We start from the raw sequence: 26,504 nt of genomic DNA, 5'->3' as shown, positions 1-26,504 counted from the left end.
AAGAGCTCGACAGATTTCCATTTCATCTTTTATGCCTCGGCTAAAGAGCTTCTTACCTGGCCAACGGCACTCCAGCAGGAAAAAGCCAGGAAAAATCCAGGTCACCGGGGGTTCATTGAGCCAGCTTAGTTGCTCAACCGAAAGCATTTTGTGAACAGTTCATAATTTAAATGAAGCCCAGAAAAAAGCCAGGGGGCATGGATAATGAGAGCGGAGGAACAAAAGGATTCCCTCGAATAAGTATAAAATCCGTAAATTAACCTAAAGACTTGGCCAATTGTAGCAATGCTTAAAAAGCTTATTATTTTATAACAATAATCTAAATTTTATAAAAAAGGTTGGGTAAATCCCGGTAAAATATATAATTTGTACCACAATATTTTTGCCATTTTAAATTTATAAGTAATCCACTTAAATGCATCTATCCAAAGTTTAGTTAAACGAGCTGAAAACATGTTCCAAACTCGGGATCAAGTGGGCTGTGGAGCCCCAATGTCAGTAGCTGTACGGAACCCCTATGTTTGCCAGTTAGTTCCAATAGGTTTAAACACCGAACAACATCTAAATTTGCTACGCGCGTTTACTGCCTTATATTATTTTTCAAACTTTTTTTCTCTTAATTTTTTCAACGCCCTTTGTAACGTCGCAACATTGGGGTTTAAAAAGTAATGTAACAAAGGTGCACATCATTGTCGGTTGGCTAAACGAAACATTTCGCAAAGTAATACCAAAGCAAGAGAGCGGTTTGGTTCAAGAATCAGAAACAACACGCAGAATGGTCAATTCAGACAGCGATTCGGATGAATTTCCGTTTCCAGAGTTCGAAACAAATGGCGAGTTCGTAGATCCAGAAAACAAACGCATCCGAAATACAAATGACGTGGGCGTACAGTTTCCAGAATTGATCAGTCCTCGTAATGAACAGCGGCTTCCTGAATCTGAGACAAATTCAGAGCCCGAACCCATCCAGCAAGTAAGCGAATTGAATGCAAGACGGTCAAACAATTTACGACGAGTTCAGACCGGGATGGTAAGAAAGATGAATATGGTAAAGATGTTGAGGTCGGTCAGGAGGTTTATTGGGGGAGCGAGATACCATTCAAGAGCAGATCGAAGAGGGCTAGGTAATTAAAAAAACTAACTGTCCGCTTCTTAGAACAGAACTTGGTCCTAACCCCTTTCTCAACCCGCAGTCAATATTCAAAATGTGACCCAACCTGAAAGTCTCTCAAGCGGGGATGAAAGCGATCCACTTATAGCCGACTCTATACCATCGCAGAATGAAACTGATATGCTGCCAGAGGATATAGAAATGGGGCAGGCATCTCTGGACGAATCCCGAGGTCCCGATTTTCCAGATTTCCCTACTGGAGCCGAAACTGAGTCTTCTGGGCCTGGTGTCCTGGATTCCGGAATTGAAAACTTGTCGAGGATGATAACAGCTCAATTTCTGGATGATTCGGATGTGGGATGGATGACACATAGGAACGAACAAGATGAAACAAGAGAGACTGCTGGTCAGGATTTCGTCACTATAGAAATAGAAAACGAGTTCATACTTTCCGAACCCCAAGAGTCGAACCCCACTTTCGAAGACGAAATAATCAGTCAACATGAGAATATTCCTTTGGAAGAGACCGTGGATGCAATACTCGAAAGACCAACAACTTTAGGATCTTTTGAAGAAGTGCCTTCTGAATATTCTGGGTCGACAAAAACTCTACCTCCGAATGATTTGGATTCGGGTTCAACATCTTCTGAAGACTTGTTATATGAATTGAATAATCAAGATTCCGGGATAGAATATGAATTGTTTGGGTCGATAAGAACTCTACCTCCGAATGATTTGGATTCGGGTTCAACATCTTCTGAAGACGTGTTATATGAATTGAATATTCAAGATTCCGGGATAGGACATGAATTGTTTGGGTCGATAAGAACTCTACCTCCGAATGATTTGGATTCGGGTTCAACATCTTCTGAAGCAGTGTCCTCTGAATTGGGTAATTACGATTCCGATAAGGATATGGATGATGACTCAGACTCATATTTAACACCTCCTGAAGGGTCCTTTGAATCGGATTGTTCCGAGACCTCAAAAAAAGCCAAAGGATCTGAAGGGGGCGCTGAAAAGGAATATGATGATTTGATTGGGGCGTTAGAAACTCTAACTCCGAATGACTGGAATGCGGAAGCACTGTCCTTCGAGTTGGGTAATCAGGATTCCGATAAGGATAAGGATGATGAATCTTTTATGGAGATCAGAGCTCCGCAGAACTCTCCAAATGACTCGGATGTGCCCTCTGAAGTGTCCTTTGATTCGTCTGTGGCGATAAGATCTCGACCTCCAAGTGACTTCGATTGGAGTTCATCGGATTGTTCCGAGACCCCAGAAAAAGCCAAAGGACCTGATGGGGGCACTACACAGGAACATGATGAATTGATTGGGGCGATAGGAACTCCATCTCCGAATAATTCGCATTTGGAAGCTGTGTCTTCTGAATTGGATAATCAGGAAAAGGATGATAAGTTGTTTGAGAAGCTACGAACTCTACAGAACTCTCCAAATGACTCGGAAGTGGATTTTCCTGAGACCGCTGTGCAGGATGATTCTATTGAAGACGACCCCGATACTATAATGGATATTATTGCCATGCTCGTTCTTGAAAGGCCGAGCCGAATGCACGTGAGAATTGGTGCCGGAACCTACGAGTGGCGTAAGAATAAACCTGATGACGAATCGAATGACATAGTAACATGGACCTATACGGGGACCTCTGGCAGAACAGAGTTCAGCATTTCATGGTATACAACCGAATCTAGCGTTGCCCTACTCAACGATAACGCCGATCGTGTTGTTTTACAACATATCAAGGAAGCTATAGGTGAGTCTGTCGGTCACAAATTGGTTACCAGGACCACGGCCGCAGAACGTCAGGCCACACGCTCTCTGCAGAAAAAACGCGAACATGAATCCATACAATCGATTATCTTGCGAATTGCCGAAAAATTAAGCGATGCTCAAGCCAAGGTCGATGAATTTCGCAAGGATATCGAAAGTTACGAAGAGAAGCTTAATCGCAAATATAGCGATTAAGCCAACAGTTGGTGGCATTATTTGTGATAAATTTTTTGGTTAACCATTATTTGTTCGATTATATATAATACATGGCTAAGGTCTTTCCTTTGATCCGTAATTCTATTCGCTTGGCTTGGCTTTTGGTTTTCTGTTCTGACTTTTTTTTAGTTTTTCGGTTTGGCTTGGTTTGGTTTGGGTGGCACATGCCACATGCCATAACCACAGCCACAACTATAGCTATAGCTCTAGCATAGCCCCCTGCCTTTTGGCCCTCTTTTCTGTTTTGTTGGCGCTGAGTGGCGCCAGTAGCACCCGACATCGTCACGCTGGAGGCCAATAGCAAGACCTCAACCCGTAGACAATTTGTCTTTACTTGTGCTGTTGATGTTGCAGTTGCTGTTGCTGTTGCCCCGTTGCAGTTGTTTTTCTGCTTTGCGGATTCGTATCTGCCACGAGATCTCCTTGCCCCCTTTTGGGGGTCTCCTGCTGCGCCGATCTTTTCTCGTGTCTTCCGAGTGTGTGGTTTTTTTGTTTCTTTTTTCTCGAGGAACTTGGCCGAGAGTCCGTAACCAAAACTAAAGCCGGCCCCATAGAACATTGGAGTGTGCACACAAATAAAATATGATTAGTGTTGGACAATGTCGCTTGTCAGTCAGTTAGCCATCAGATTGCTATGAGATGTAGCGGAATCTTAAGTTTTATATTGTATTTTTTTAAATGCATACTATTTTTAAATATTTTGAACATTTAAACAACATAATTACAATACTAAGATATTTTATTATAAAGATTTTTATGGAAATTTTCTGAATGTATCTGTAAATATTTATTTGCCACAGTATTCTGATTTCTTAAAAGTGGTTTTTTATTTTGTTTCCAACAAGAATCTCCTTTTATCGAAGCTGTCCACATATCAACAATTTTTGTGGGCTTGGTTAGGCTGGATAAGTGAGGACGGTAATGCTCTCTTCATACGGCTAGTGCCGATTATCCACTCCCCTAACCACTGTAGCCACACACAGCGATCCCGTCAGCCAGAGCCTCACCTGCGCACACACACCTCACCTCGGATCTGGGATCTTGGATCTCGGATATAGCCCCCGTTCCCCGATTCCCCAATGGATCCCATGGACCCATAGACAACTCCACCCCGAGGCGAGTGCTCGATATGGTGATGGATATGCGTGCAGCATAATCATGAAGTTGCTTTGATCTTCTGTCTGCGCTGTCTCGAAATAAATGAAATGACTCAGACAGGGGGCATAAATTTTGCACTGGCCAAAGATCAGGGGGAATCGGGGAATTGGGGAACTGCCGGAAATGTCATAAGCATAAATATAATTTTTGATAATTGTGTGTGTCGCGAAGCGTTAATGGAACTTTAATTGAAACTCCGGGAAAGAGAAGGGGGGTCTCTGGGGCTGGGGTTTCAGTGTCTCGGGGTCTTAAACCAAAACAAATCTCTTTCAATGGCCATAGCCGTTCTGAGGCGATGCAGTGCGATTTGATGTCTTCATCGTTCCAACAACGATCGTAATTACCACTTGATGGCCACTTTAAACGAAGGGTGGTCCAAAAACGGGGCGAGGGGCACACCCAGTACATACGTACTGGGGGCCAATTAGCCAAAGGAGATCGTTAGCTGTCTGACGATCATTAGCGAATTGCCTTAACGATCTGTACAGCCAATTGCTTGCCAATTTATCTAGTTAATTATACGGATTTTCTATAGTTAGAACTCCTCGTTTATGCATGCATTTTATATACTTTTTTATTTGTATATTTCTTAAAGTGCTGTTGATCCCCCTCAGCAATTCCCATTGAGCAACTTTGTTGCCGACTGTCTTCCGCTATTTTTTTGAAATTTTTTGGGCACTTTGTTTGGCTTTCGTCGTCGGCTAATTGAATTTGATAAAAAGCCAGCGTATGTTTTTAATTGACCACACATCCAGACACTCACACAGTCGCCAATTATACGGAGATAGATAACCCAACGGGGGCAGATAGTGCCCAGCTCTCTTTTGGGTCTTTCGATTGGGCAAGAGAGCTCTGCACTTCCGCCAGCGGAGTCCGAACTCGTATCCGTATCTCAGTCCGGAACTGGGACAGTCTCTACTCGGGAAACGAAACACATTGAAGTCCATAAAAGTCCCCTTGTGATATTATAAACGAATCAGATTAATACAGAACTGGGATTTTTTAAATAAAACCATATGGCAAGCCCTGGACAAAACATAACATTGCATACTTTGGTATATGATATTAATATATGGGTATTAAAATAACTAATATCTACCAACTTTTACAGTGCTTCAGTATAGAACTTAAAGTTGCAGTAGAAAATAGTATTTTATGAGAGTAAGTTTCGGAAGGTATTTTTCCAAAACCAGATCACAAAAGTCCTCATGAACTATAAATGCATTAGATTACTAGGGACTGGGATTTTTAAATATAACCATAGTGCATGCCCTCGATAAAAAATTACATTAAGAACCACGATGCATACAAATATTAAATATCTTTTACAAATAATTGTATACCAACCAGATATTTTAGAACACTTCAAAATAACAGTATAGAACTCGAAATCGCAGTAATAAATGGTATTTTATGAGAGTAAGTTTCTAAAGACTGTTTTTTCCAACACTAACATAAGGTTGGCCAACACCAAAGTCTAGAGTTGTCTTGTCTCCTTTTTCGCTGACAGTTCGCTAACTAGCCAAGTGAAAATTTTCAATGTCTTGCCGAAAAGTAATTGTGAGAAAGAGCTCTACAAAAATGTGCGAGAAAGGTGAAAAACTGGCGATGAAAAAGATTAAAGACGATGTGTTAGTGGAGAAAGAGAACAAGGTCGTGAAAATCCACCAAGAACTTAAACGTTCGCCAAAGAAATCTGGCGAAAAAGTTGCGCCGGGCAAGGATGAAAAGCAGAATACTCGGTTCCGTGGGCGTTCCAAGTCATCAAGCTCATCCAGCTCGGAATCCAGCTCTTCCAGCTCGGAATCAAGTTCCCCGCGTTCCGGACGTTCAAAATCCTCCAGCTCTGGATCGCAGTCCGGTTCGGTGGCCAGTTCTTCATATTTAGAAAAGAAAAAGAAGAGTGACTCGCTGAGTCTTGAGCCGAGTCCCGAACTTATTTCAAATTCCTGGGAAAGCACCCCCCCTAAAAATCCAGGCAAAAGTCGTTCCCCGAGCCGCAGGAAAAGTTCCCCAAGCCGCAAGAGCAGCAGTCGTCCACGGATTATTAATCCTTGGAAAAGAGGTCCCTTTGAAAATCCCCGTATAACTCGTTCTCCGTCCAGACGCCGCAGTCCCCAGCGCGTTTTCAATTCTTGGAGAAGCAGGGCTCCCGCCAAAGGTCGCCAGAAGAGTCGTTCTCCGCTGAGGAGCCGCAGTCCCCAGCGCATTGTCAGGCGTTGGAGGAGCAGGACTCCCGCCGAAAATCGCCAGAAGAGTCGTTCTCCGTTGGGGAACCGCAGTCCCCAACGATTTTATAAGCGTTGGAGGAGCAGGACTCCGCCCGGTAATTTCCAGAAGAGTCGTTCTCCGCTGAGAAGCCGCAGCCCCCAACGCGTTTTCGATTCTTGCAGGAGCAAGATGCCCACCGAAAATCGCGAGAAGAGTCGTTCTCCGCTGAAGAGCCTTGTTTGCAATCCCTGGAAACGGATCCTGTGCCCGGCAGATCGCGAGCACAATGAATCGGAGCTGTACCGGCAACGCCACAAGATCTCCCTGGCCAGCTGCGATCCGCGACGCGCTCCCAAGCCCGTCCAGAATTTCCACCGCAGCGGATTCGACGAGAACATAATCCGGCGTCTGGAGCTCCGTGGCTTCGAGTCGCCCACACCCATCCAGGCCCAAAGCTGGCCGGTGGCCCAGTCGGGCAGCAACCTGGTGATGGTCTCCGGCACCGGAACGGGCAAGACACTGGGCTACCTGCTGCCGGGCATCATGAAAGTCCAGAAGATGCATCTATCGCAACGCCGCAACGATGGTCCGATTGTCCTGGTTTTGGTGGACTGTCGGGAGGCAGCGATTTTGGTCCACAAGGAGGCACAGTCCTTCACGAATCAGCACGAGCTGCGGAGCCAGTGCATCTCGGGCAGCGTCTGGTGGAACGCCTCCACCAACTGTGAGCTGCTGGTGCTCACGGCCGGTCGCCTGCTGGAAATAATGTCCGGAGATGGCCAGGAGATGGCCCTGGGTCGTTGCTCCTATGTGGTTCTCGACGACATAGACCGCATGATTGACGTCGGCTTGGAGGGCCAGCTGTGCCGCCTGCTCTGCCTGATGCGTCCCCAGGCCCAGTTCGTCATCTCTTCATCATCGTGGCCGCGCAATCTCCAGCGGATGGCCCGCAAGTACATGGGCAACTACACCCTGATCCGCGTGGGTGATCCCGACGATTCCAGCCAGGGACTACTGAGCCTCCGCCAGCGGGTGGTGGTGCTCAATTCGAGCCGCAAGACGCATCAGCTCAAGGAGGAGCTAACGGCCATCTATGATCTGAGCGACACGCCCGGCAAGGTGGTGGTCTATGCCGAGCGCCAGCGGTGCGTCGACGAGCTGGTGGCCTTCATTCAGGTCTTTGTGCCCTGCGCCGGCCTCCATGGCGGACGTACTGTCGCCGAACGGGATGCCATCATCCGTGCCTTTCGCAACGGCCACTACAACATCATTGTGGTCACCGACATGACCCAGCGGGGACTGGACGTGCCGGGCATCAAGTATGTGATCAACTACGACTTGCCCAACTCCGTCGAGGGCTATGTCCAGCGCCTGACCAGAACGGGCTGCCTCTCGGTATCGCAGGGCTGCGAGGTCATCAGCTTCTTCACCAGAACCAACTTCAAGCTCTCCAACACTCTGGTCGCCTTTCTCGAGGAGCACAAGCAGGTGGTTGAGCCGCATCTCCTCCAGATGGCAAAGGATAGAGTTCGTCGCATCCAGAATCGCCGCTCCGACCGTCCTCGTCGCGGCAATCATGCCAATCGCCATCACTAAGAGCCAGCCAAGCCAAATCAATCCGATGGATAGCAAACATTTTGATGGGTAAATGCCACCCCAGTCAGAGACTATTATAAATACTGGGTTAGCCCAATAAATGTTTATCGATTACCTTGGTTAGTGCATACCAAATGGGGAGTTGTTGGGTTCGGTTTTGTTTTTTTGGAATTCTGGAACCCAGGAGATCGGCGGGGGTTCTGAAAAATGGGTAATGACGAATGGGGGGCAGCGATTGCACGTCCCCGAAGAAAGTTGTGCATCCAGAGCGGAGAAGACGTGACGTTATGCAAGTAAAGAGCAGAAAGAAATGCACGGCAGCCCATCAATATTCAAATAATGCAGTCTGAACCCGTCACGATATTTGTAATATAACATTTCTTATCACTTTATATGGCCAATGCATTCTTCGTTTTCTGAGAAAAATAAACTTCAAGTGTCAGAATGAAATTTTCAGATATTTTTTGGATACTTTATTGGAAATGGCTCTTATGCATTTCATAAAAGTTCCCATTGGGAATACATTCTGCAACTTATTTCCTATCCAAAATAGTTTGGTATGTTATAAATATTGATATTTTATAATCATTCTCATTAAAAGGTATTAATACCAATCATTAGGAATCTATTCTATAAACTGTTTCCTATCTGTAATAGTTCGGTAAATTATAAATACCCAACTAGATCTCGAATCGAATCATTTGGCTTCTGTCACCGATTTGCCGGTTCGCCTACCGTTCGAGTCTGACATATATGGGTCAATATTATCTATAAGGCCCCCCTTCGCCCATTGATTGCCGGAGTTATTTAGTTGTTTGCGCCAAAAGCAAATGGAAATGAATCAAAATTCATTAGAGGTGAATTTATTGTGTTGGCCATTTGATTTCAGTTTCAGCCCAGATCAAATATCTGGCCAATCGATCGGGTGGGCTGTTCGCCAGCCTGATTGGGGTGTGAAGGGGTTGTACGTGCATATCGCGGCTATATCACCGACAGATATCACAGGTGGCTTGGCTTGCAGCTGAGTTTTGTAAAAAAGAAATACATTATATATATATAAAAAAGGGGGCGGCGGGCCGTGTCTAATCCGATTTTGACTTTATTAACGGTGCAATTTGTATCGACAACTGGCAGACGGGATCGGGATCGGGAACGGGAACCAACTGGCAGCCCGAAACTCCTAACTCTTTTAACTCTTAACTCCGAACTCCCGGGGACTGCGAGCCAAAGACCCCTAGCGATTATTATTTATGGCCGCGAGTGCTAACCCCACACTCCGCCCCCCACAAATTGTATGCTAATCGCTTGGACCCCGAGACATTGGCAGCTGTCCCAAGTGGAACTGGACATGGGGACATGGAACCTGGGGACCTGGAGCTGGAGCTCGATTGTTTTCCTTCGGTTACTATGAGTGTGCCTGATTTATGGAGTGTCGCTGACTAATTTGAGATCTTTCGAGGGGTGTGAGTTGCATTTTGCAGTTGGCAGTTGGGAGTTTTTTTTCCCCCAGTTCGCAGTTGATTTTTCCCAACTGCAAATGACCATTCTAGGGATGGCAGAAAAAGCGTGACCAGCACAAGCCACGAAATCACTCACGATCGTAACTGCACTGTTTCCAAATTTAGAACCGCAAAGGTCAGCAATGAGGGGGTGGAGTTGGTGGGTTGTGGTCCGAAAAAGGCAATCGATACAGCAATCGATCGATTGCGCTGAGTCATCGCGGTTTTTGATTGCGAAAAGTGTTTCTAGAAATGGGAGTTCACTTAAAATGGGATATGCAAAGATATGCATTCCAAAAAAGTATATATAATGATTAGGATTCGATATATGTGATTATGTTAATTTTACACAGTGGGAATGGCGTTGGAAATATATATAAATTATACGTTTAAAGTGTATAATCAAAGGCATTTAAATTTAAGATAGTGATCCTTGTCATTAAAGTTTAAGGTTATTTATCAATCGATAAGCTAATTTATAAAGTTCTTTGTAGTGACTGTACCATTTCTTGGTAATTTAACTCATCTTTACCTGATCTGGTCACACTGTATGTGCTTTTACCCGACCACAAACAATAAAAAGACCGTTACAGCGATAACGATAAGCAGGCACGTATGCCATCCACTCCATTTGTATCCGGCGGACCTCCACTTCAAAGACAAGGCCGCCACCCACTCCCACCAGTCCCCCCCTCAGAAGGTTCCCACGCACGGGATGCGTGAGTGATGGCAACTGCCAACTTTTGTCAGTCCAAAAAAGAAAAAAAAAACGATAACAAAATCCGAAAATCAGAAAAAAAAAAAACCAAAAAACAATCCCGAAACAAAAGAAACACACTACTTTTGCCAGCACAAATATTGTGAATTGAAAAGCCAAATATGAAAAGCAAACACACAGTTTGTTGTCGTGTCAGCGACGTCAATGTGCCAAGTCCAAAAGCCTTAAAACTCCAATAGCCATAGCCATAGCCCAAACCCCAAGTCGCTCCGAGATCTTGCAGTCACGTTTGCTTAATAAAATTAATATTTACATATGTTCCGTATTTACACACACACGGCAAATGCTGCCCCCACCGAAAGTGGACAAATAGCCAAATAGACCGGCATGGCCAGGCAATTTGCACGATCCGCATGGCGAAGATCCCCCCGAGTCCCCGAAATACCCGATTCCCCGATCCCCCAGATCCCCAATGCCCATTTCCATCCCCAGCACGCACCATAATTCGTCCGTGATGATCTCTGTGTACGTTAAAGGGGCTTTCGTGATCCGGGGTCCGTGATCCATTGGAGAAAACGAGCCGGTCAATGCGGTAACCGGGTGACTCACTCATTGCCAAATGGCGATAAGGATCTCAGTCAAAACGGAAGCGCCACGATCGTGAGCCAGTCGAGGAGAGATTTCCCCATGGCTATCACTCAATTCTGTTGGAGGTCCTCTCCTAAAAGACGGAATACAAATTATGAAATCAATCCATAAGCCGAAGATCCTCAAAGTTGATTGCAACAAGGATCAGTTGCTAAAGATACGAGTATATAAATACGTTGAAGATACAATTTCTAAGCTTTTTATATTTTATTATCAAAGAGCTCAATCAAAAGCTAGATTTTTGTAAAGGTAAAAAATTTACTAACATACGATTATACAATACCTTTTAATATCAATTGCAGTAAGATCAGAACATTGGGCTGACCAAATGTGTTAGTTTGATAAGTTTCTAGGGATATATAAATTTCGTAGTTTTCCATATTTTATTATCAAAGAACTTAAACAGAAGCTAATTTTTAGAGATTAGGATTAGAGTAATATATAATAATAGAGTATATATAATAATCAGTTATAAGATCGCAGCAATGTGTAAGCTCAGCCTTCCTTAGTGGATCAGTCATTAAAATCTTTGGCAAACATCAAATTCGTAATGCTTTTCTCGTGTCTCTCTTTCGATTTTGGCAATTCGAAACAGGAAACACACCAAATCGGACAAATTGGACAAGCGCGACAAACAGATCTCGACATTTGTGGCTTGTTCTGAGTCGGACTCTGTTTTCTGTTTCTGTTACTATTTCTGTATCTTTGTATCTCCATCTCTGTAAATCCATCTGAATCTGTACACTATATGTATCTTTTTTTGCAACTGGCCAGTGCGCTGTATTTTGTCAGTCTCGCTCTCACTTTGGGGGCATAGTCGACTCTCGACTCGCACATAGATCGGCTCTAATTTGGCCAGAGTCTAAATTCAAGTTTATAACTAAATATGCGCCAAGTAGGTACATTGGATCATTGTGGGAAAGGGAGGGGGGTTCTCGGTATAGCCATAGCTCTAGCTAACCTCGATTGCGTTTGCCACATTTTTAACAACTTCACCCACATTCAAAATTCGTTTTGGCTTTGGCCGACAACAACAGCAAAACCAGTTCGGTTTGGTTCGGTTTATTTTTTGTTTTCTATTTTGTAGGGGGGGGGGGGGGGGGGCTTTGGCATCGAATTCTGCCACTTTTGGCCATATCCAAATGCCCATCTAGCTATGCTGTTGCCGTGTCTTTCTTTTGTTTCACCCAAATGTCTCAGCCCAAGAATCGTAAATAGTTAATTCTGCCTCAGACAGCTGTAATTTCATACAGAAGCATTTCCCCTGACCTTATAGAGCATTCCCCCAAATTAACTTGGTCATTAACAACCTGATCGTTTTGGCCCATTTGGGGAAGTAACCCTGCTAATTTTCAAGAAATTAAGCCAAAAAGGGGGTGATTTATTTAATTAAACCGTTTGGAAGCAGATCTCCAAAACTGGAAATTAAATAAAAGGAATACAATAAATTAGATTATTAAAATTGTTAATCATTCTGATGTTTATGCTTATATTGTATGATGTAACATTTATATAATGTGTACTCTCATCCCCATCGATTTCACAAATAATTACAAGCCATTGAAAGCCGTTTTTATAATTTGTTTGTGAAGTTGAGAAAAAAAAAAAAACTAATGGGAAAGATATGTTTTTGTTTTTTTTTCAATAGCTAGCGAAATATTTTTCCCGTGAAATCAGTGAAAAGTATTACTTGATTGTCTCAAAATATGGTTGCGAAAGGCAAACAATAGCCCCCGTTACTGGGTTAATTGGATTGGAGCTACTCGGATTTCCAGAGCACACACTTGTTGCCATTATTGCCATTTTCATTTCCAGTGCCATTTGGCTTGAAGTCAAGCGGAAGTCGTAGCTTCTAAGTTTGTTTCGTTCAGCTATGCTTTGGCTATCGTCATCGACAATCGCTAATTCTGAGTGATCTCATCGATTCTGCAGAGCTCTATCGAAATTGCCAATCGTCAGGGTCGCTCAAACTTTTTCCCACACACATACACAGTGCAATAAACTTTGGGCCACAAAAAGCAGAAATGGAAAACAAAAAAACAAAACAAAATAGCCAGCAAGAACGCCTTCTATGGGTATTATGGAAATACCGTTACCAAGATCAAAAGACCTCCGAGCAGGTGAGCCCAACTCAGCGGATCTCGGATCTTGAATCTTGGAGAGATCTCGGTGAGGAGGAGATCGATAGATCGATCATTGTTTGTTACCTGTTACCTGAGCTCCGTTGTGCAGAAATCATTTGCAAGCGAATCGATCGATCTATCATTGCCAAAGCCATATAGGCAATACGATTGTGGGTAGGAAGTCATCGCCATGGGAGAACCTTGAACCCAAAGAGACAAAGCCGCCGATGGAACGGCGTTTGAAATATGATTTTGAATGGGCCGCGGACAGTTTTGTGAATTTGATTGAGCTCCCCAGTTTGCGGCTTATTGTCTGCTGTGTGTGTGGGGCCAATCGATGGCAATCAGCGACAAAAAAATATAATAACAACAGCCGAATAACAAAGTAACAGTTGAAACGGCGGCAAATCCGCTTGGCAAACTTCCCCCGCTCTCTAGAAACCCCTGTCTTTGGCACTCTGGAGGAGTCACAAATGCGTCCGTGTAATTGCAAAAATCAACAATTGTGGAGTACAGTAAAGATTCCCTTATAACTCTTTTTCATATAAAAAAAATCGAAATGTTCCTATTTAAAAACATACATATTAAAAGAAAATGTTTAGCCACTCAACTATACTATTATTAATTTTAAAATTCCTTTAAAATTCCAACTCTTTATGTTATGATTTGTAATATTGATCTTTAATGAAATGATATTGAAATTTAATAACCTATAAGAGTTTTAGCTATAGAGGTGCTTCAGTTTTTTTTTTAAATGCCATACCAAACCATACTTATTATAAAAAAATCTAGCCCCTAATCTATACTATAATTCACATAACTCTTAAAAGCTTTTAATTTCAAGCTCTTTAACTCTTATGATATTTAGTATTGATCTTTGATGAAATGACATTGAAATTTGACTTTGAAGAACCTACAAAAGTTCGAGCTATAGAGGCTCCACTGTTTTTTGCGCGTATTTTTTGCAATGTCATTTTATTTATTATTTGGCTGCTGCTGTTATTTCGGCGCGCTTTAATTTTGTTTTATTTAATTTGCCTTTTGCGGAAGCAAAAAACGCTTTTTGCACTGGCTTACGTCGTCGAATGTTACGGTACAAATAATGCGACAGAGTTTATTTCTGTTGTTGCAGTTGGTTTCTTTTTTTTTCTCTTTTTTTGCAATAGCTTTTAGTAGTCATGTAATGTTATTAACGCCATATTGACATACATTTTGTGCACAGGCAAAAGCGCAGAAAAAAGTAGAGAAAAATCTAAGCTAATTACGTGACGTTACGTACCTGTAATAACGCCCTCTCTTTTTTTTTGCGCACACCACCTACAGTCAAGCTTCCTTAAGTGTAAGTTTCCTTACTTTAAATTGCTGCAAGAAAAAGGAAAAAAGAAAAGTAGTGAGAAAATCATACTTTAACTCCACGTATTCAAAGATACATTTTGGCTTTTAGCTAAGTAGGCATGGTAACTTCTTTATAAAAGTTCTACTGTACCTCTTCTTCTTCCGCCTCCTTGCTGTCTTCTTCTTATCGTTCGTCTACCGCATCGCCGTCACGTATTTGCCATATGAAGGAGGCGTGGCCAGATTGAGTGACGTGGGAGGTGGGCGGTGGACTACAGGTCGACCCACTTTCCATCTCTTTCCGACTCAGAGTTCTTTTCGCAAAGAACAAAAAGAATGAAGAAGATAGGAAGTGGGAACCATACGGATAAGAAGGAGACGAAGAAGAAGCGAAAGAAGAAGAGTCATGTTAATTGCTTCGACACTTGACTCTGAAGAGCGGATGCGGATGTGGAAGTCAGTTCACTGGGTTAGATGGATAAGAAACAATCTTAAAATGTTTTAGGGAAATTAAAGCCCACATGTGGTGTCGTATCATCTAAACTTTTCATTGCTGTCCCAATTTCGAAGTTGCAAAAGGTATATTATATTAGAACCAAATTAAAATAATGAAGTTATAGCAAGCTTAAGATGCATTTTGGTGACCCCAAACTGTTGCCTGCGATACGTTTCCAATCATAATAGCTAGTTCCTCTAATGGTTTTTGTTTTACTATACGCCAGATAAGATAAATATGAACTAAAAAAAGTGATAGCCGGCGGTTGATTTATTTTTTCCGGTGTCCCAATATCGATTTATCAATAGCAACCTGCACTTGCACTTGCTCCACCAACGGAAAGCAAAAACAACAGCGACAACAAGTGGCACGTGCTCGCCGCCGTTGTTGATGCAAGAAAGTTTTGATGTCATAATAACCATTTCCATCTCCATTTCCACGACGTTACACCCCCTCTTTCTTTCTGGTCTTTCTCCTCTTGCCTCAGTCAACTGTCGAATGTCGAATTTCGAAAGTGAAAATGTGATGCTGCGATTATCAAATATGCATGTGCGTCCGTCTCTGTCGCGCACCACTCTGCATGCATTATTCGGATTCAGATTCGGATTCAGATTCGGATTCAGAAGAGGAAGAAGCCAAACAAACACTGGAGTGGTGGTGCTGCAGTAAGCCCACAGCAGTGGTGAAAAGAATAGGTGTTGGGACGATCTAGGTTTATGATTATGTGCTGACGAACTAAGCTACATTTTGTTCTAATCTTAGGATCGTAAAGATCACATTAGAAATTTGTGCATTTTGTATTAAGATTTCTGATCCTAGTAGTAGTAAAAGTAGGTCTTAGGATCATCTCAATTACATTTGTGCCAATGAACTATGCTACATTCCTTTCCTATCTTAAGATCGTAAAGATCATAAGGTTTGGAATTGTATACTTCATGTTTCCAATATCTATATGATTTCTGGATGGTGTGCCATTGATGTTTTAAGGATTTTTTTAACAATAAATAAGATTCAATCGCCCTACTCCAGAGAACTTAAGAAACCTTAAGAACTTTCTGGTGTCTTTATATTAACTTATTGCAAAATAGTTAAAATATACGAAATGCTATTAGTGTGCCCTTCACTGTACTTCGGTTCTAGGCTGGCGGCCAAAGTGAAACCAAGGCCCAAACAAACTTCGTGGGTAGCGCGCCTCTGTTCGAGTGGTGCGAGTGAGACGGAGATGTCGACGGGGAAAGAGACGGGGCGAGAGAGATGCATTTAACGCCTCTGGGTTGCCGAAATGGGTTGTGGGCGTCGCAGCTTTACCTTGCAAGCGGCATGATAAGAGCCGAAGAAGAAGCCAAAGAGGCGGATGCCGAAAAGGTGAAGAAGGTGCAAAGCAGAACGACCTATAAATGCCCTAGTGTGTAATATAGAAAACCTGAGAGAAGTTGAAAATATATGCTATTAAGCACAACTATGGAATTGATACTATATCATACCATTCTATATCATACTATCAAAATTTTTAAATTCCAATTACCAGAATGGCTATCTATTTCACACTAGTTTGATTATACAATGATTTAAGCCCAGAAGCTTCCCCACTGATATGCATATTTGCAATAGTTCACGATCTTATTTTGATCCCCTGACCTCCTCTGGCCCTCCTTGAGATATTTAGATGCAAACGTCAGCGGAGCGTCATCATCATCGTCACCGCAGTTGTTGCAGTTTCTGTTGCCCTTATTTGGGGTTAGGGTATTATGGTAAGGTGAAACAATAAACACCAAATAAAGCATTTGTCAGATATCCATAAAAGAAGAGAGGCGGTGGAAGAAGCAGAAATAATAATATTGTTTAAATATTAAATTATTACAACGAAATGTGCATAAATGAATATGGAATGATGCAAATGGAAATGCATGACACGTCGAGACACGATTGCAGTTGTTGTTTCGCCCCGAATGGGATTGGAGCGTAAGTTTTTCTGTTTTTTTTTTGGGACCAGGGAATTCGGATTGCGGATGACATAACCCCAAACGTCAAATGTGCCAATGGCAAATTATAGCGCACGGATCAAGGGGATTATGTGGGAAGTACCTGTATATGATGACGAAATATATATATAATATTAGAATCACTGCAAAAGTAGTATCAGAACTAGTCCACCTCCAGGAAGAAATAATCGCCTGTCCTAAAATACCGTTCACCCCAGAAAACCCCACAATAAACACGAGAAAAAAAAACACAAGTATTGTCGCGACGTTGATCGTTCAACGCCCATTGCAGGTTGCAAATTGGCGAAGATCGAGGAGATTTCAGGGGGGACAGCCTAAAAATGCCGTGCTAAATTCTTTAGGAGCTTAAAAATAAACCGTTTTCTAGTTTTGTATTTTTGACTTTCACTCGGGCGCACTCTGCGAAATATTTGCCGTGCTCATTGGGAATTTCTGCATCATCTCATGCTAATGCTAATGCGAATACTAATGCCTCCACTTGGTTACTCTTCTTGCAGCACGCGAATTATGTGAGGCAGGCGGCGGAGGATTATCTGGCGCGGCGACAGGCCCGCAACAAATCGATGACCCGCTCGATGACCTCGGGTCTGGCGGGTCCAATTCTGGCCATGGGCAACGTCCACTACCTTCCGGCCGCCAAAAGTGGCACCTTCTTCGCCCGCGACAACGTGTCCAACTTTATAACCTGGTGCAGGTGAGTTGTAGAACCTAGAGTCTCTTAGAACCTCAAACCACCTCATGTTACTAAGAAATAAATACTTGATTTTTCCTTTTTTAAATATATCATAAAATCCTTACAGAAAAAGTCTAAAGATCATCGAGTGCCTGCTGTTCGAAACGGATGATCTGATTATGCGCAAAAACGAAAAGCACGTGATCCTGTGCCTTTTGGAGGTGGCACGTCGGGGCGCCAAATTTGGTAAGTTTCCCTGGCAATCCCATTAGAACTCAGAAAATATTCAGTATACATATGTATAAATATTTTCTGCTATATCCAATTACCACTTGCAGGCATGTTGGCTCCCATGCTGGTGCAAATGGAGCGACAAATCGATCGAGAGATCGCCGCCGACATCAAGGCCAATGGCGTTGGCTCCTCGGAGAGTGGAACCCAAACGGAGGCCATAAGCTCCGGAAATAGTACGGCCACAACGACGACAATAACGACCACCACAGTGGAGACGGATCTGTATGATGACAGTGATGATTCGGAGACCGAGGATGATGGCGATGAGAATCCAGTGCTGATGTACGGCCCACAGCCTCAGATAATCACCAATGATCTGAAGAGCCTCGACGAGATGGTGAGTAAAGCCGATCAGATTTATCAGGCCTATTTAGGACATGTAAATTAGAGAGAACATCTCTATTTTTACTTAGACATGCTAAAAATAAGTGGTCACTGAGATCCTTGAAGAATAGTGAGACCAACTCGGTTTACGACTCAGAATAAGCCTGACGTCTTGCCTCCCAAATTAGCGATTCTTAGACTAATTAAATATAAGTAAATTAGAGGGATCATCTCTAGTTTTACTTAGACTTGCTAAAAATAAGTATTCACTTAAATTCTTGAAGATTAGTGAGACCAACTCTGTTTGTGAGGCAGAACAAGCCTGGCTTCTTGCCTCTCCCAATCGCATTTGAGTGAGCCAACTTGGTTTCCGATATCAGATCTTTCCGCTTTTGGTTTTCCATTTTCCCGCAGGGCTTTTCATCTGAGCTTGCGTTCCTTCGGTGTCCCAGTCCCACTCCCAATGTCCACTTTGGGTTTTCTCTTTTATATTTTAGCCTTTTTTTGGTTTGTTTTTGTTTTGCGCTAACCCAACTCACGATTTTGTTTGTTATTGTTTTGGTTGGGCTGCTGTTGTTTCTAGTTTTCTCATGTCCATTTTTAGCCATGGCTAAGTTTCCAGTTACGAAAAAAAAGCGGGCCGAAAACAATACCAAAACAAATCAGAAGCAATTGAAACTGGGACTTTGGGGTTTTTTGTGTTTTTTTTTTTGGGTATTATGAGGGTTTTTTTTGTTTCAGATTTGCCTGCTGCCATGTTGAGATGTCAAATTAATTTGACAAGATGACGATGTGCCAACAACAATTACAACAATTGCAATTGTCAATGTAATTGCAAGTGTGACGACGACAGCAGTGAGCAAAGCCACAAAGGATGAGGATTGGTCAGGCGCAATGGAAAATCATTGACGGCCAAACTAATGAAAGCCATGCAAACATTTCCTCACGCCGCCAGCAACATTGACAACAGCAACATGAGCAGCAGCAACAGCAACAGCAACAGCAACAGCAGCAACAATGTTCGACAGCTGGGGGATGGATGGTCGCTGGATGGATGGGACATGGACCTGGACATGGACATGGCCCTCTCCTCCTCCTACCTCTCCACAGCCACCAAAAATCCACTCCGAGGCAGCCAATCAATTTGTGCAGCAGCAGCAGCAACAGCAGCAACAGCAGCAGCCAAATCAGCAAATAGCCTCAACAACTTGTCGAAAATCAAATGATGTGCCACCAACAGCAGAAACGAAACAAAAAGAAATGGAAAGAAAAAGCCACGATCATTTGTCGACTCTAAAAGTCTGGAGTTGTGGAGCTGAGGAGCTGTGGAGCTGTGGAGCTGCTGGCACGTCCGCATAGCCGCCTGTCTGTCTTTCTGGTCTCCAGTTGCTGTTGGTGGCTAGTTGGTGGCATGCGATTTATGGTTAGGCCAGGATCACATCGCTATCCCCATCGCAATCCATGGCCAGCTAATCTCGTATGCGTCAGAGTCACGCCGATCCCCGATCTCTGGCAGATCGCTGGCGGATCGCCTGGCCCAGGCCCACCTCCACCTCCTCCTCCTCTTGCAACCCCCACCAACCGAAAGATTTATTGTCATGTCGGTTCCAGCTTGCAGCTTGCAGCTTGGAGCTGGGAGCCACCATGGAGTTGGAGTTGGAGTAGTAGCTCCATCTCCATCTCCAGCTCCACCTAAGCACGCATCCCATCCCAGAAGGAGTTGCAAAAGTTCAAAGGTGCCAATGCGTTGCTGCTCAGCTCCAAGCTGCCACAAACTACAGTAGCAATGGGTTCGACTCGCAGACGGGGAGACCAAGTTGCTGGAGGATGGAGATGGAGGTGGGGTTGTGGCCAGGGCCAGAAACAATATTACACTGGAAATCATTTGGGTCTAGAAAATATCCTCATGAAAATGGGACAACAACAAGCCCGAAATCAAGACTAAATTGCTACAATTGTGAGCTCCAGAAATTCAACTTTGGGTCACCATTCTGAAAAGGTGTCGAAAATGAAAAAAAATATATAAATAGGGAGAACGAAAATTAAATTTCTAACTTTTAAAGATACAACACTTCGAAATCGAGGTCACCTTTCTGCAATACGTCCGAAACATCGAAATATCTGACAGAAAATATGAGGATTTCAAGGAATGGAATCAAAACACTTGAACATACAACCCAAGAACCCTTTATTTGCCACATCACCATCGAGTTTCTGCGAGTGGAGAATCAGACCCAAAGACAGGCCAGGCCAAGTCGTCATTTGTTTGTCTGCCGCCGCCCGCTGGGACGGACTGCTGATGGTGAAGCCGATGCTGACTGGTCTTGCCACGGATCCCATGGCCCGGCTCCCTAGGGCAAGGGTAGCCCCTCCGGGCCCCTCGATTCACTCGATCCACTCGATCCGCCGCCCCTGCGGATCATTTGTTTGTTGGACAATGGCAGCGCGTGAATTTATGCAGTGAAAAACTATTTGGTGACCCCGATGCTCGTCGCTCTGCTCCTTCTGCTCCTCCACCTTCTCCCCTCTTTCTTGGGCAAACTGCAACTGCAACTGCAAACTGCCACTGCAGAAGTCAGGGAGTTAGGAAGTCGGGGAACTGATCGGGTCAGGCTTATGCAATGCTAGGGGTCAACCGAGGGGGAAAAGGAAGCCGAGGGGTTTGGACACTTGGAGTCAAGAGTCTTGGGCTTCAGATCTCGCGGAGTTAGTACAGTGCCACTGAGAACATTGGGAGGCTATGATATTATAGAGAGTCTCACCTTTTCCACTTGATTAGCCATCGACGTACATAGTGATACAGATAAATGCTAATTAAATCAATTAATTGCACTCACAAAGTGTGTGCCTGTCATCATTACTCATTTATATGGTCATTGTTGAAATCCATTTATCGAGTAATGGACTGTTATGGACTAATCAAATGCTTTAAAAGTCATTTTATCATTTTTAATGAGAGCTATCATTATTATTTATGATCAATTGTGGCTTTAAAGATTTGTTTAAGTTTGTTATGAAATATTTTAGTAACGATATATATTTTTTCTATATTCCTTTCACAGGTCAGGGATCTTGTGGAGAAGTGCACATGCCCCTCGCAGTTTCCCATGGTCAGAGTGTCCGAGGGCAAGTATCGTATTGGCGACACCAAAGTTCTTATCTTTGTGCGGGTGAGTTATTTTTGAACCCAAAGTGACATTTGCCCCTAATTAACCCGGCTTTATGGGATTTGAACTTACAGATCCTTCGTTCCCACGTGATGGTGCGCGTCGGAGGCGGTTGGGACACGTTATCCCACTATCTGGACAAGCACGATCCATGCCGCTGCCGTGCCCAACATCGCAGCTCCGTGGCCGCCCGCCTAGTTCCTCGCCAGTCGCCGAACCACAACCCCAGCAACGGCATTGAGCTCCACAAGGCACAGGTGATATTCGAGAGGTGAGTCCTTTTCCTTGACATCTTAGGATCTACAATTTTTCAGAGCTTAAATTTATGGTTTTCAAAACCTTAAAACATCGATAAATAAATTCCTTATGGACCTTCTATAAAAAAAATTGGAACATCTTTAAATTAGTAATGAATAGGCGTCGGATTTTATGACATTGTTTTGCATCCGATTTTCAGTGATCCCTAATTTCACATAAAATCCAACTTCTAGTAGTGAATTTATCGATTAAACAATGTTTATCGGTATGATCACTGGAATTGTTTGAATCTATCGAAACTTAAATCCCGATTATTATTTTTCCAGGTCACCGCCAGCAGCTCGTCGGGTTTTCAATAGCCCCAATTGCAATGGGGGACCAGGAACAATGGTGGGCGCGGGATCGGCCAGTGGAACAGGATCCTCATCAGTAGCAGGAACAGGATTGGGTGTGGGTGTGGCAACGCCTCCGCCGCTCCAGAACGGTCACAGTCTTTCGCCGAACTCGGGAAAGTACCGCAGTCGCAGTCCGACACCGCAGCGCAAGTTTCTCAATCAGCAGACGAATGGAGGAGCAGGAGGCAGTGCATACGCAACGGGTTCCAGCCATACAGTCATCACAGAATCCACTGGCGGTCAGTTGCTCGGATCGCCCAGTTTGGCCAGGCGATCCATGTCGCCGAGTCCTCGCCGTTTGATCGATATGCGCAAGAAACAGAGCTCCTTGGATTCGTACAGCAGTGGTCCGAAATCCCTGCCTGGATACAGTTGCTCCTCCATGGAGGAGGCGAATAGCGGATCTGCAGTCGGGTCGGCAGCAGGAGGAGGATCAGGATCAGGAGGATCGGGGGCAGCGGCAGCGGCGGCTGCGGCGGAGCAGGGTGGCGCCAACAAATTCGAGAATATCAGCGACAACGGCAGTGAGATCAGCGATGAGGGCTACCGCAGCCTGGGCGTCATCCAGTCCGGAGCTCAGAAACGCGAGTCCCTCCACAGTCAGGCTTCCATTGAGGACGCTGAAAGCAATGGTGAGTTCCAGATCGTGCACCATCTATGGGTACCATTGATACTCGTTTCGATAAAATTCCGATAGCCGCGTATCGAAGCAATACATTTTTCAAAATCTATTTTAAATTATTTAAGATAGAAAAATAAATTTGAGTATTTATTTTGCAGCGCGTCTTGACCAGACCTCCAGCGACTCGCAGATCTCGCCCTCCGATGAGCCGACATCCGATGAGAAGACAGCCGTAGACATTCTGGAAGAGGTGGATCTAAATGGCCATGACCGTGAGCACGAGGAGCACGAGGACTACTCGGTGTGCGATGGGCCACAATCCCTGCCGGCTATCCTCAGCGTGGCCCACAAGCTAAACGACAAGTTCGAGCAATCCGGGGTCTTCATCACCGACGACGAGATCACCGTGGACATGGCCAAAACCGAGGATCAATCGGTGGCTCCTGCTGCGGGACTTCAGGCACCCAATCTCAGCAAGATTCCTCGCTCTCCGCTGGCGCAGCGTCGTCGCCGGAGCATCGATAATAGTACCTGTGGCGGTGCCGGCGGAAGTCTGCAGGATTTGAGCAGCCGATCGGGATTACCGGCTCCGGCTTTTAGCCGCAAACAACCGGTCTATCGATCCGTGCGAACGCGCAACTCCACGGGAGCCACGCCCACACCGGTGGCGCCGCCCCGATCACGTCAAGCCACCCAATTGCCCATGGTGCGGGATGTCACCAATACGTGGAGCGGACGAGCAACTGGAGCACCAAAGAGGAGACCTCCCTGCACCGCCGACACTTTTGTGGCGCCACCCACAAATGGAACTGCAGCAGCAGCAGGATCCTTTGAGCGCAACGGCAAGGCACGCTCCTCGCAAATCCTCTACGACAGCAATGGCCGGCGGGTGAGAAGTGGAGCACCCGGCTGCACCAGTTCGCTGACCACGTCGCCTGTGAAGAATCACGCCTCCTCACCGCTGGCCCAACAACTCCTAGAGGCGGCCAGCAGCGCCAAGAACGATGCTCAAATTCTGGAGAAGATGAAGTCGCTACTGTCGCGCTATGCGGCTGGTAACCAAGCGAAGGCAGGAGGAACAGCAGCGGCCAATAAGATCAACAGCAATGGCAAGAAGACACCGGTCTACGAGGACTTCACCACGGCCTGGGTGCACAGCAACGGGAATCTGGAGCGATCGGAGAGCTGTTCTCCTCCAGCCAAGGCACGATCCAAGCGGAGCTCCGCCGCCAGTTCCTGCGAGAGCAACAACTCGAATGCGGGGGGAGCAGGAACCGGAGCTGGATCATCCAGTGTGGTATCGCCCAGGCGGGAGAGGGGCATGTCCAAGATCCCGGCGCCAGTACGCCATCATACAGAGCTTTACTAGCAGCGCCGGAGGACGCCAAGCGTCCAGGTCCGTTTCCAAGCCAAGTCGAGGGTTTTCTGAAAAGCCTCCAAGCGAGCAGAGGAGCAAGCAGGCGACAAGGAAGTGAAGGAGTCAAATGACTTGGGGATCGGGGGTAGTACATACATATGTATAAGATAGGGTTAAAGCCAAGCTGGAATTGTCTGCTGCTGCTACGGCGTGTGTGTGTGCGTGAAGAGCAGAGAAGAGATCAAGAATCAGAAGAGAAGAATCTGGGAGAAGAATCAGATCATCCAATTAAAGATTTAAGCCCAAAAGATAGTCCGATTAAAGTTGGGAATGAAAATGGAGAAGCATTAAGGAAACCATCTCAAAAGACAAAGTATAGGAAGTGACCCCACTCCAATAGGAAATCCAAGGGAAAGCCATAGCTATAGGAAACCCAAATCAGAATCAGGATCGATCAAAATGTCGAGTGAAGAAAGCAAAACTGAAACTGCCTCATAGACAGTCAGGTCAGAGTCCCTAGCAGCCAGAGACCCCAAAGCATATCCCCCTTATAAACAACTCTCTATCTGAGCAACCTTTTCTTAAACTATAACTTTCAACTATAACGAACCCCCTATAATCGTCGTTATGTAAGCTCTCTACGTTATCAACACTCTTTCCGTATAACCACTTAATATACTACGCTAATACGCAGGCTCCAATTTCCTTAAACTTTATATTTCCAAATAGATCTTACAGTTTTCATTTTTGTGACTTTATAAAATAACAGCATTTCCGTAACCAAAAATAGGCATTTGATTTGTATTTAAAGCTAGCGTATAAATGTGGTTAATTGTGAATTTTATGATGCCCCCAGTTCGCTTCGATCTGTGCTGATCTAGGGTAATGAATATACCATATATACAATCCAAATTTGAGACTCGAGTAAAAATTTTAAAACAATTTTTTGCCTAGGCCTAGAACAGGAATTTTAAATCTACACGAAAGCAAAACAATATCAAATATATCTATTTAAAAGCATAAGCACACCACACACACGATCGCAAACACATAGAGGGCGCATACATAGTTTTCTAGAAATTTTTAAAGTAAAGCCAACCAAATTCTTCAGATTCGATATGTAGCGAAGCAGAATACATTTATTTTTGTACGCTTGATCAGAGGAACCGGCAGAGATCGTGGGATCTGGATGGATGAATAGCTTTTAGACAACTCGACTTTTACAGTATAGCTATATATATACAAGAAAGAGTGGATTCGGTTAGGGATATAGCAAGCATAGCTAGGAAATGAAGCGAACGCCCCGCAAACACCTTCGATAAGTGGGTGCTCCTTGGTCTGGGAACTCCAAAATCACGCTCTTCAAAACCACAAACCTGCACCACCAAAAAAACACACACCACACAAGGGATACAGTGCGTTCCCGAAGTTATGGGCAGTTTAGTTCGAATTTAATGATCTTAACCTATAATGGAAGTGATTCTATAACAGATCTAGAACGCACTGTTCCTGCCGAGAATACTTATATGACACACATAAAAAAATACAACACAAAACAAGAAAAACGGTCACAAAAAAAGGAAAATAACTGAGAAACTATAGCTTTTGATGGGGCAGAAGGATATCGTTATAAAGTAAACGGCATCGTAGAGCGAACGAACGAACCATAGCATAATTATCAGAACCCTTAAAATTTCTACTATTATAAAACACATATGATTATCTTTTTTTTTTCTTTAGCTTTAGCAATGTTAACATATAGTTTAGTACATCGTACCTATGATCATGCAGTTACATATATAGATTGTAAATTGTGTTTGTCCAATTGCCCCCATGTTGTATAGTTATTATGTACTCGTAAAATCGGCCTTAATGTTCAGTCTGTCGATACCTTAATCAGTTTCATTTTGTATTTTTTTTTTTAATTTCTTTTTGTATAATTTCTATTTGAATTTAAGTTGCGTTCTTCAGCTTTTTATTGTACACCAAATGATACCAATTTATGTATAGAATCGAAGTGGCGAGAGAGATCGCAACCAAAATAATTAATGATTAATTGTTTAACAATTAAATTGTTCCAATACACAGACACACACATAGACAAAAACACCCACACACATACACACCTGACCCGTGGTGTAGTTACAATTATAGAGAATTAAGTAATCCAATCGATTTGCATGCCAAAAGGTTGATAGCAAATCGGGCGAACAGAGGAGGATATTGCACCACGGGTTCTCGAGCGCTGGCCATGATGAGCATCGCATCGCATCGCATTGCATATAATATATTCGGATATCTATCGCATAACATATAAAGTGTATTTTAAATACAGCTAAAGTGTAATTATCAATTCATTTCGAAAGCAAACTAACTATTACAAATGGAATAGATTAGACCGCAAGGGTGTACTCTAAGCGAACAGCAGCATAATTGATTTTAATCACAAGAATTTAATTAATAAAAGCCTATATACAAATATATATAATGAAAACCAACAAACAAGCCA

At 43.9% G+C, this 26,504-nt stretch overlaps 3 protein-coding genes across 5 annotated transcripts in view; all 3 read left to right on the top strand.

The window, feature by feature from the left end:
- The window catches only part of pigs (pickled eggs), a 55,419-nt gene extending 28,919 nt beyond the window's left edge, over window positions 1-26,500 (top strand). For both annotated transcript variants that reach the window (XM_017081554.4, XM_017081555.4), the window contains exons 4-10: window positions 17,403-17,599; window positions 17,706-17,824; window positions 17,917-18,209; window positions 21,259-21,366; window positions 21,438-21,634; window positions 21,948-22,648; window positions 22,797-26,500. In XM_017081554.4, the coding sequence (XP_016937043.2) occupies window positions 17,403-17,599; window positions 17,706-17,824; window positions 17,917-18,209; window positions 21,259-21,366; window positions 21,438-21,634; window positions 21,948-22,648; window positions 22,797-24,007 (2,826 nt within the window). In that variant the 3' untranslated portion in view covers window positions 24,008-26,500. The remainder of the gene's footprint in view (window positions 1-17,402; window positions 17,600-17,705; window positions 17,825-17,916; window positions 18,210-21,258; window positions 21,367-21,437; window positions 21,635-21,947; window positions 22,649-22,796) is intronic.
- Window positions 521-3,202, top strand: LOC108015217 (uncharacterized). 2 transcript variants are annotated; one of them, XM_017081557.4, is made up of 3 exons: window positions 521-1,124; window positions 1,194-2,003; window positions 2,067-3,202. In XM_017081557.4, the coding sequence occupies exons 1-3, from the start codon at window positions 776-778 to the stop codon at window positions 3,095-3,097; spliced, it is 2,190 nt and encodes a 729-aa protein (XP_016937046.3). In that variant the 5' UTR covers window positions 521-775; the 3' UTR covers window positions 3,098-3,202. The 2 variants fall into 2 exon arrangements, with proteins under 2 accessions (XP_016937046.3, XP_016937045.3); XM_017081556.4 differs by having other exon boundaries at window positions 522-1,124; window positions 1,194-3,202.
- On the top strand, window positions 5,397-11,083 carry LOC108014921 (putative ATP-dependent RNA helicase CG14443). Its single transcript, XM_065867798.2, has one exon. It carries the CDS (start codon window positions 5,816-5,818, stop codon window positions 8,081-8,083), a length of 2,268 nt encoding a protein of 755 aa, XP_065723870.2. The 5' UTR covers window positions 5,397-5,815; the 3' UTR covers window positions 8,084-11,083.
- Window positions 26,501-26,504: the final 4 nt, after the last annotated feature.

This window comes from Drosophila suzukii, chromosome X (assembly GCF_043229965.1).
Source record: "Drosophila suzukii chromosome X, CBGP_Dsuzu_IsoJpt1.0, whole genome shotgun sequence".
NCBI lineage: Eukaryota > Metazoa > Arthropoda > Insecta > Diptera > Drosophilidae > Drosophila > Drosophila suzukii.
Note: the sequence above shows the minus strand (reverse complement) of the source record. Positions and strands in the feature narration are given on the sequence as shown.